At 47.2% G+C, this 11,066-nt stretch overlaps 1 protein-coding gene across 1 annotated transcript; it reads left to right on the top strand.

Annotated features, from left to right (window-relative positions):
* The first annotated feature begins 213 nt into the window (after positions 1-213).
* On the top strand, positions 214-10,691 carry TMEM39A (transmembrane protein 39A). The gene is made up of 8 exons (XM_010719191.3): positions 214-1,060; positions 3,866-4,088; positions 5,458-5,541; positions 7,202-7,344; positions 7,741-8,089; positions 8,905-9,092; positions 9,619-9,739; positions 10,262-10,691. Exons 1-8 carry the CDS (start codon positions 849-851, stop codon positions 10,493-10,495), a joined length of 1,554 nt encoding a protein of 517 aa, XP_010717493.1. The 5' UTR covers positions 214-848; the 3' UTR covers positions 10,496-10,691.
* Positions 10,692-11,066: the final 375 nt, after the last annotated feature.

Here is an 11,066-nt window from a genome sequence, read left to right as displayed (position 1 = left end):
TGACTGCTGAAATCCTTGTGGTCTTGGGTAGGGTCAATGAAATGAAAGCAAAATGGTATGGGAAGTGATAAAGTCTTTGCCAGAGAATCCATCTTCATTACTGATACAAAGTTCCTAATCTCCCTCATGGTAGTTCATTTTAAGGAACTGATTCACTTAAATGTCATTTGAAATAAATATTTATAAACTTATGTTTTAATGTATTATTTTTTAGGGCTGGGCTGTGCTGTTGCCTATCCACGCATTTGAAGTGCACCCATACGTGTGCATTTTGCTGCACTACCCTTTTTTAATGGGCCTCCTACTGTCGTGTCAGTCAGGCTTTCTTAGCACAAAAGGGAACTGAACCATGCAATTAACTGCTTTGCTAAACCTTCATGGACACCAATTAAAGCTGTCTGTTTTGAGCTCTAGCAGAGGGAGTCCAAATTGCATACCAGCATCAGGCTCTATCAAATGATGTGCTGGTGTCTAAAAAGACCTGCAAAACTCCAAGAGCTCTTTGCATCAAAACAGAATGGGTTCTTTCCATGTTTGCTTTTGAAATATGGCATGTGGTTGTGCTGTCTCCAGCACTGGAGGTGCTCAGTGGGAACTTCCCAGCCAACAGGAACTGCTGTAAGTCATTGGTGGATAACATAAGCTGACTGTTTTTAAAGACACACATCAGTGGATCCTGTTCTTTGTATGCAGGCAGACACTGACCCCGTACCGTTGAAGTCACACAATCTTTTAGGGTGGCGATGGGTGTTCCCACTTTAACACTTTGTGTTAAAGTGGCTTCCTTTTGCATGAATTCATTTATTCGGGGGTGTGAAGAACTTTAGCTGTAGTTCGTTGCCTCATTGATGTTTCTGCCTCCTTTGCAGACCTGGGAAGGCTTCAGGATCGTCTGGGTCTCTGGGCACAGCCTGCTGGAGGCACTGGAAGTGGACTGGTTCCTGGTCATGCCCGGTGGAAGGAGGGGACCCAGCCGGCAGCAGCTAAGCCGTTCAGCTTTGCCTTCTCTCCAGACTCTGGTTGGTGGGAGCTGTGGAAACGGTACTGGTTTGAGAAACAGGTGAGGACAAAGGTAGGATTGTTGAGACATCTGTGACTAGGGTAACATTAAAAGCTTCAAATCCTATCTGCTCTGAACTCTGTTCAGTGGTTCAGACAAGGAATTGGGAGATTGAATCCTCTTTGTGGCATTAGGTGAGAGTAGGCCCTGCAGTGCCCACTCAAGAAGAAATATGCCCTGCATGAGAAGCCTCTTTCTGTTTCTCTTCCCATCTCTGCTGTGGCACATTCCCCTCTGCAGTACTTCTCTCTGCACACTAAAATCTGCCCCGTGAGGAAGCTTGTAGAAGTGGGGTTGCAATCATGCAGTATTCACTTTGTCTTTCCCTGCAGCAGTTTGCAGATGAGTGAATCCCAGCAGATTATGAATCCTTGCCTTTATTACTAGGCTGCCTGCAGTGTTGTGGGAAATTACTGTGACACATCAGAGTACGGCTGCGAGCCCCCCTCCTACCTGACAGACATCCTCCTGCCTTTTCTTTCTGTTGTTTTAGCACTGCTGGATCCACACAAAACCAATTCTCAAAGTTTGCAAAGCTCATCTCCGTTTTCTGGGGAAGCTGGAGGTGGAAAAAGGAACTCGCAGTAATAGTTAGGGTTCCACATTCAGCATAAAGACTGCGAGGCCCATACCAAAGTGAACTGACTAGATAAGCTGTTTGCTGCATGTTGAGGTCTTGATCTACTTCGTATAGGTTCATCTTGACACAGTAAAGAGATCTAAACAATTTTGTTGTGGCTTTAAAGACTTCTCTGGCCTTGATGAGTGGATGGATGGCTCAGTCTTAGACTTTAGAGGAACAAGTGATTGTGGAGACCTTGGTGTCAGCATCTCAGAGCCATAGGGGAGCATTGCTTATCTTGGTTTTGGTTAGACACAGCACACAGTCTGAACATTTCTCAGTTTTGTCTACAGGAGCTTTTAGTTGTTGTAGCCTCATCCAAAAGATAGAAAGAAGGAAGTGTGAGCACATTTGAGAGGTCAGCTTCGAGGAAGTGGCTTCATTCCATTTTTAGTTAACTTTCTTTAAGAGAGAAGCTCTCAGCAGAAAGGCAGTGGGTACTCGGTAATTCTGGGGAATACCCAGTATTATATCTCCATCTACAAGAAGGGCCATAAGGAGGATCCAGGAAACTACAGGCCTTTCAGCCTGACCTCGGTACCAGGGAAAGTTATGGAGCAAATCATCTTGGGACGGCACGTGCGTGGTGTCCAGGGGATCAGGCCCAGCCAGCAAGGGTTTATGAAAGGCAGGTCATGCTTGACCAACCTCATCTCTTTCTACAACTGTCTCTCACAATATTCTTCTGGGGAAACTGGCTGCTGCTGGCCTGGACAGGTATACCCTTCTTTGGCTAGAGGGCCGTGCCCAGCAGGTAGTAGTTAATGGAGTTAAGTCCAGCTGGCGACCCGTTACGAGTGGTGTCCCCCAGGGGTTGGTACTGGGGCCCATCTTGTTTAATATCTTTATTGATGACCTAGATGAGGGGATTGAGTGTACCCTCAGTAAGTTTGCAAATGACACCAAGCTAGGAGGTAGTGTCAATCTGGCTGCAGTAGGGGGGCCCTTCAGAGGGATTCTGGATAGGCTGGATCGCTGGGCTGAGGTGAATGGGATGAAGTTCAACAAGACCTCAAGTACTGGGTCCTGCACTTTGGCCACAATAATCCCATGCAGTGCTACAGGCTTGGGGCTGAGTGGCTGGATGACTGTGAAGAGGGAAGGGACCTGGGGGTGCTGGCTGATGCTTGGCTGAACATGAGCCAGCAGTGTGCCCAGGTGCCAAGATGGCCAATGCCGTCCTGGCCTGCATTAGAAATAACTTGGCCAGCAGGAGCAGGAAGGTGATCATCGCCCTGTACTCAGCACTGGTAAGGCTGCACCTTGAGTATTGTGTTCAGTTTTGGGCCCCTCACTACAAGAAAGACATTGAGGCTCTGGAACGTTTCCAGAGAAGGGCAACGAAACTGGTGAGGGGTCTGGAGCACAAATCCTATGAGGAGCAGCTGAGGGAGCTGGGATTGTTTAGTCTGGAGAAGAGGATGCTCAGAGGAGACCTCATTGCACCCTACAACTTCCTGAAGGGAGGTTGTGGTGAGGAGGGGTTTGGCCTCTTCTCCCAGGCGACAAACAGGACCCAAAGAAATGGCCACAAGTTGTACCAGAGGAGGTTTAGGTTAGCCATAAGGAAAAACTTTTTCTCTCAGAGAGAGGCCAGGCACTGGAATGGCTGCCCAGGGAGGTGGTGGAGTCGCCGTCCCTGGCAGTGTTCAAGAGGCATCTGGATGAGGAGCTGCAAGATATGGTTTAGTGCTTGTGGTAGCAGTGGTGATGGGTGGGCGGTTGGACCTTGCAGGTCGTTTCCAACCTTGTGATTCTATGGAAGGAGGCTGTGTGAAGTGGGTGCTAATGTAATAATGTCTTACTGGTGAGCAGAAGGAGTGAGCTTTAAGAGCTCAGTGTGGCACAGAGTTCTTCATGACTTTTGCTTGAGGTTTCTTCCTCACTGTATACTTTTAGTCTTCCCTTTGCAATTTGTCTGAAATACAGCTGAGTACATCACAGCACCACAGGTAGACCAATCTATCTGTAGCCTGCATAAAGTGCTGGCTAAGAGTTTTGTCCACGTTAAGAGGAATATGAAGCTCACCACCAGCCTTGTACCACTAATATGAATGCAAGACTGATGCCATCTCTCAAGCAATGCCTAGTCCCATATTCAGAACCCTAAGCATTTCCTGTCCTGGGAAACAGTGGAGATAATGTATAATGTTTACCAAGTGAGTGGTATCTTTCTGCTTCAGGAATGGTAGTGCCATCAGCCTCTCTGCGCCTCCCATCACAGCGCTGATTACTCCAGAGCCTGTACGTCACTGCCGAATCCCTGACCTGCCATTAGACGGGAGCCTTCTCTTCGAATTCCTGTTCTTCATCTACCTACTGGTAGCCCTCTTCATTCAGTACATCAACATCTACAAGACTGTCTGGTGGTACCCGTACAATCACCCTGCTTCCTGTACCTCACTGGTGAGTTCCCCAGCAAGTACCATCGCTTGTGCTTTGGCATTACACAGCTTCTTGTCGTGCTTCTTCTGGTCAGAATTCATCAAGCCTTTGACATAAGGGGATGAAGGGGACTTCAGTTACACCTCCATCAACCAGACTCATGTCATCCCTCATTTTATGGGATGGGGGGGAGTTACATGGAATGTCAGGGAGAAAGGTTCTTCAGTGAAGCAGGGTTTCTTCACTGGAAGTTTCTGCAGGCACTTGTATGGCCTCGGTAGCCACTACGTTTTTGAAGTGGAGTTGAGTTTCCAGGAGCCTTCTGCCTCCTGCTGTGAGTGCCTCTTCCCCATGGAAATGACAGGCCCTGAGAGCAGGGATGATGGAGGTTTTTGTTAGTATCTCACAGCAGATCAGCAGCAGGGGAGTTGAGGAGGGAGTCAGATTCTCAGCCAGTGTAAACCTTTCAGACTCCTTAGTTTTGTTATTTTTTTTCCTGTCTGAATGACTTATACCTGAGTCAGCAAACCCTGACTGTGTAAATCTAACTTCTGAAATGGTCCTTAATTCGTGTGGTCTTCTTGCATTGAAATATGAGGTAGTTCCTTAGTTAGCTGTGCAGACAGGTGGTGCTGGTGCTCCAGTTCTCCAGATGTTAGTTTCAAATTCACCTATGTGATGTTGGACACAGCTTTCATTGAAGAGAAGGCATTCCATTTTAGTTTTCCTACCTGAAAACATTTTATGGACCTATATCTATTCCCATAAGGCAAGCATTCTCACATACCCAAAATTTCCTTCCGAGACAGTGCTATTCAGAGTCAGCTAACTCTTCTAGCCAGAACACATTTGATGATTTCACTGAAAAACTGTAAGGATTCCAAGAGCTATAGCTAATTTGATGCAGCCAAAATCAATATTAATACACATCTGTGGCCAATGCAGATGACACTTCTTACATAACTTGGATTATCAGAGAGCACTGGTGGTCACTACAGCCTGTTTCTGAGACGAAGGGCTAAAGTGAGCTGGTCTGCAGAACTCTGGGTTTGGCTGCCATTGCTGTGGTTGATTGGTGGCTTTTCCCAGGAGAACTTGCAGGCTGTTCTCCACAGTAGCATCCTGGTCCTAAAGCTCTCTTTGACCCTCAAAACACCTGTTTTCGTAGTGGATTTTTTTTTTTTTCCTTATGTGGGGAAGACCTTACCTCTGAAGACATTCCTGTGTTACTTGTTTTTCTCCCTTCTCCCATGTTCCTAATAGGGAGATTAGGGGCATGCCTGTCTAAGGTACAAATGTTTTCAGCAGCCAGCTTTCCAGTCCCCACCCCAGCTGGGTGGTTTCAGAGTGCCTTCCCCTGGTGAAGAATCTTTTCTCTTTCCTTCTTCAGAATTTCCACCTTATTGACTACCACCTGGCGGCGTTCATCACAGTGATGCTGGCGCGGAGGCTGGTGTGGGCCCTCATCTCTGAGGTAATGTTCCCACTGTTCCCTCTCCTGCCTGTAGTACTGACTGCAGAGCAGGACAGCCTTAGAAAGTTCAGAAAACTGGAGAGCTGGAGCATTTCTTCCTCTAGAAGAAGTCTGACTGTGAAAGTCCTAAGATTTTGAGGATGCCCTGCTATCATGGAACCTTTATCCTTGAAACCACTTGTGTCCTGCACTACTGCATAGCCCTGTTGCTTTTCAGCTAAAAGGAGATGAAATGATCCCACTGGCCTCTGTATCCCTGCAGGCACAATACCGTAGCTTACTATCTCATGCCAGAGAAGTGGCTGAGAGAATTGCAAGTCGAGTAGCAGAATGGCAAATAGGTTAGTTAAGACTGGAAGTGAACAGGAGATCAAAGGGAAGCATCAGAAGGAGGACATCTGAGTACACTAAAGTGAAATAGGATTAGCAGGCAGAACTGCTCTTCCTCTCCTGGTTACTCAGTAACCCTGAGGATCTAGTTATGTGAGCTTAGATCTTGAGACCCTCTCTGTGTTTGTGAGAGCAGATTCTGGCCGAGTATGTGTTTGATAAAGGTTATTTTGAGGAAAATGGTAGCTTATCCACTGAAACAATTAATACAACTCCAGACTAAGTTTGTTTTAAAAACAAAATCCCAACGGTTAGGAGTTGTTGAATAGGTGAACAGAGAAGGTGGGATCTTAGAAGTTTTCATCTCTGATTTGTGTCATTGTCATTTATGTTCCCATTCTCCATAAAGCCTCCCAGAGACTGAAATTTCTGCTTTGAAACCTTCTAAGCAAGTTCTTGAACATGCCATTGGTTATAATCATAGAATCATAGAATGGCCTGGGTTGAAAAAGGACCACAATGATCATCTAGTTTCAACCCCCCTGCTATGTGCAGGGTCACCAACCACCAGACCAGGCTGCCCAGAGCCACATCCAGCCTGGCCTTGAATCCTCCAGGAACGGGGCATCCACAGCCTTCTTGGGCAACCTGTTCCAGTGTGTCATCACCCTCTGTGTGAAAAACTTCCTCCTAATGTCTAACCTGAACCTCCCCTGTCTCAGTTTAAAACTGTTCCCCCTTGTCCTACCACTATCAACTTTTGTAAACAGTCATTCCCCCTCCTGTTTATATGCTCCCTTCCATAAGAATCTTTGCCATCTCCTGTTTGAAGACGGGCAAGCTGTTTTGCTGCCCTTTTGAAGATGATTTCTGCTCTTTAGACTGTAGTCTGGTATACCCAATAGAGATGAATGGTGGAAATCCTAATGGATTGCATATGTGCACCATCTTCTCTTCCCTCAACAGAGAACAATAATATCTGCTTCTTTAGGAAAATGAATGCTGAAATGTGATCTTTGCTAAAGAAATAGCAAGAGGAAATGCTTTCCAGGCTATGCTGGAATATCATCAGAGCATTAAAAGACTTGAGTGAAAATGCTTTTTACTTTGCAGCTCTGATTTTTTTTTAAGGGCCCTATTTTAGTCATACCCTAGAACTTGTGCTTATTCATGAATCTTCTGGATTCTCCTTTTCTTCTGGAAGGAAGAGGGCAGCCATCCCTCTTACAGTGTACTTCCTAGACCCTCTCACTGCTCTTCCTCTAGAGGAACCTGCTTGTCTTGAGCACCAGTGAGGTAGGGCTGCTGAACGTATCTTCTCTATTTGTAGGCCTCTCAGGTGGGTGCAACGTCAGTGATTCACTACATGGTGCGCCTGGTGCTACTCACCCTCTGTGGCTGGGTGCTCTGCTGGACTCTAGTCAACCTCTTCCGCAGCCATTCCGTTCTCAATCTTCTCTTCTTAGGCTACCCGTGAGTAATGATACCTTGTAATTTCAGGGCAGAGGGAGCATAGCTGCCTAGGGGTTATCCGCTATGGGAATCAGAGCTGCTGGTTGTAATCTGTCCCTAAAACACAGGCAGACAAAAATGTCATCTTACGAATAAAGGGGAAGTAGAAGAAGATGATGTGGGGAGGAGCCCTGACCCTATGAAGCAAATTGTCTGCAGCTATTTGCATGACAGGCCTTTGCTGCAGCTGACAACCAAGCCATTGAGATCACTTGTTCCATGAGTGGGATTTAAAGAATATTTTAAGCACAGTTTTTTGAGTTAGGCGTTTGCTCATGTGGTGTCCTTCTTGAAAGTGGCCCCTGCTTCTTTTTGGGATGTCTGTCATCTCAGCCCTTCTTTCTTCTTTTCCCACAGGTTTGGTGTTTATGTTCCTCTGTGCTGCTTCCACCAGGACAGCAGAGCACAGCCCTTGCCTGCGGACTGTGGTTACTTGGTACAGGATCAAATGGTGGAAGATGGGGCTTCAGCTGTCAGCAGCCTGGTCAAACCCAAAGATTTCCTCTCGCTCCTGTGGGAATCCTTGAGAGAACAGTTCAATAATCCTACATCTATCCCTACCCACAGCTGCCCCCTCTCCCCAGATCTCATCCGCAATGAAGTGGAGTGCCTAAAAGCAGACTTCAACCGCAGGATCAAGGAAGTTCTCTTCAACTCTCTCTTCAGTGCCTACTACGTGGCCTTCCTGCCACTGTGTTTTGTCAAGGTAGCTCTTGTTTGGTTCTCCTGCGCCCCTGTCTGCCGCCTCCTTCTGAATGTTGTGTGAATTGCTGCCGGGCCAGATTCTTGGTTAATTCCCCTTTTCTCTGTCTCCCCTTTGGCAGCCCGGATAGCGGAGCATGGCTGCATCCGGAGTGCACTAGTACTGCTCCTGGTTGGCGGATAGGTATTGCCATAAATGTGATGCACCTCTAGTCCCATCACCCCACTTACTAACTCCCCTTCTCCCACCCCCTGCCCTAGGCAGATGGATAGCGGCGTTCTTTGTAGAAAAGGGCACTTGTTGTTACCTGTCTCAGATCCAACATCGGCCTGGGTTTTGAGTGCTTGGATCAGAGGCTTTGGTGTTCAGCCTGTTAGAAAGCAGAGCCAACTAGAACGTTTGGGAGCCTAAATTCCAGAACCCCGTGTCAGCGTGGGGGTTGTATTTATTGTCGTTTTCTAATTTGTATGAGCTCCAGTTGGTGTAATGAAACGGGCAGGGCTCCACAATCCATGTAGCAGTCCTGGTGCAACTGGTGCTCCTGAAGCGGTTCTGTGGCAAGCAGACCCTCCTGTCATCTGCTGCTAGAGGAGGAGATGCACCAGCTGCAGCATCACGCCCCTGCCCTTTCTCCTTCAGGTCAAGGAGAAGGGAGCCTTGAGTGTTTCCTAGCTGTAACCCTCTGAAATCACTGGTCCAAAAGCGCATGCCTGTAATGTGTGGTGTGGGTCTGCTGGATGCACATGCAGTACGTCCCTTGTCATTCCCTCCTCTGCTGAGTGACAGCGGTGCCAAGCTCTTGTCCGGTCTCTTTGCAGAGCACGCAGTACTACGACATGCGCTGGTCTTGTGAGCACCTCATCATGGTGTGGATCAATGCCTTTGTCATGCTCACCACTCAGCTGCTGCCTCCCAAGTACTGTGACCTGCTCCACAGATCGGCTGCCCACCTTGGCAAGTGGCAGAAACTAGAACATGGCTCCTACAGCAATGCTCCACAGCATATGTGAGTGTGGGGATGGGGAGGGCTTGGCCTGCCAACAAGGGGCTGATGAGACATTCTGGTGGATGAGCACTGCTGATACTTGCTTATCTACTGAGGAAGCTTCTACACTCCTCACAGTGTCACAGGTAGTAGATGCAACTCTGATCTTTCTGTTCCCACGAAACAGAAGTGACTGCTCTAGAAAGCTGTCCAAAAGCTTCTCTGGTCAAGTGCTGGTTTCTTCTCAGAGACAAACACTCTTGGCCGCTAGAGCAGTCACATGGGGGCAAGGGTGGCCCCACCAGCATACTGGGCTAGGTTCTTGCATAGGGAGCCATTTCTTCACGTTGCCCATGCAGAGTCCTGGTGAGCTTGTGAGCTCCTTGCCTCTGCGTTTTTCGAGTGGGAGTGGGGATACATCCTTATCACAGAGGCTTTGGTATTTTTCAAGACGCAGTCCATTCCTGTGAACCCATGTTTAGTGAGTTGAGTGCATCCTCTCTCCTGCTTCCCTTCATGCTAACGCTCTGGCATTCTTTTCCCACAGCTGGTCAGAAAACACAATATGGCCACAAGGAGTACTGGTGCGACGAAGCCGATGCCTGTATAAAGCAGTTGGGCCTTATAATGTAGCAGTGCCTTCCGACGTGTCCCACGCCCGCTTTTATGCAAGTATCTCTTTTCTTCTTGGGTCACAGCTGTGGAAGGGAGGAGAGGCTTAAACCTAGCAGCTGCAGCAGAGCAGGTTGTGTGGAACAGTGTGATGCTGGGCAGCAGTCTGTTGGTTCTAAGCAAAAGGCCTATTCTTAGCAGCAGGGTTTTCCCATCCCAGTATTACTCAAATGTTTGGTCAAGACAGAAGTAATGGCTGCCTTGTCGGTGTTTTCTCATGTGATGCAGCTCATCAGATGTTACTATATTTATAAGAGGACTGTAGCTAACAGAACACATCTTCTAGTAAAATGAGAAGGCATGTCAGCTGGCCTGTTGGTTACTTTACCAGTCCTCCTTTCAAGGAAAATGACATTTTTTCATGCCTTGTTTCTTATGCTGCTTTCCTTGCATAGCAGCTAGCAGTGACTGGAACACAAACACTTCTGCCCAGCTCAGTGGCACTGGACAGAACTATGCACGCACCTCTCCCCACTTTAACATGGCAAAAAATGATAAACTGCTTTTTACCTCCACAGTTCCTTTTCCACCGTCCATTACGGCTGCTCAACCTGCTGATTCTCATCGAAGGCAGCGTGGTCTGCTACCAGCTCTATTCACTGCTGCGTTCAGAGAAGTGGAACCATACCCTCTCCATGGCCCTCATCCTTTTCTGCAATTATTATGTCTTATTTAAGCTCCTCCGGGACCGGATAGTATTAGGCAGGGCATATTCCTATCCACTTAACAACTATGGACTCAAGGCACACTAGGCCTGCCAAATGTGTACCCCTTCCCCTCCTCTACCCACAGGGTAGGGAGGGAACCTCAGAAAAAAATATTTTCGTACAGTTCTATTTTTTTTCTTGCGGCGTTTATAAATATTTAAAATATTTTATATTTTGTATACTGTTGTTTTTGTGGGGTGGGAAGGGAACCAGTGGCAATTAAATGTCGCTTTATAAACAAGGTGTTATTTTATATATATATATATATAAAAAAAAAACAGCTCAGTGTGTATATACCGTATATCTATACCCATACATATATCTATGTGAAGCAACAGGATTGTGTGTGTGGTCACTGTGTCTGCTTTGCTCACACAATTGCCTCATTGTGGCACACTGTGGGGATAGAATTGCTGTTCATTAGGAACTGGTCTTCTCTAAAACACAAGTGAGTGAAGAGCCAGGAAAAAATAAAATGGGGCTTTCACCAGTATGGGCAGTTCATCTGGAAGCCTCAGCACCTGGGAAGAAGATAGGCACTGGAAGTGCACTGCTGCTATATCAATTTAGGGAAGGGGAAGAAGCAGTGTGCTGAACAGCAGAGTATGTTGCTGTT

Source organism: Meleagris gallopavo, chromosome 1 (genome assembly GCF_000146605.3).
Source record: "Meleagris gallopavo isolate NT-WF06-2002-E0010 breed Aviagen turkey brand Nicholas breeding stock chromosome 1, Turkey_5.1, whole genome shotgun sequence".
Taxonomy (NCBI): domain Eukaryota; kingdom Metazoa; phylum Chordata; class Aves; order Galliformes; family Phasianidae; genus Meleagris; species Meleagris gallopavo.
This window is presented reverse-complemented; position numbering and strand designations above follow the sequence as displayed.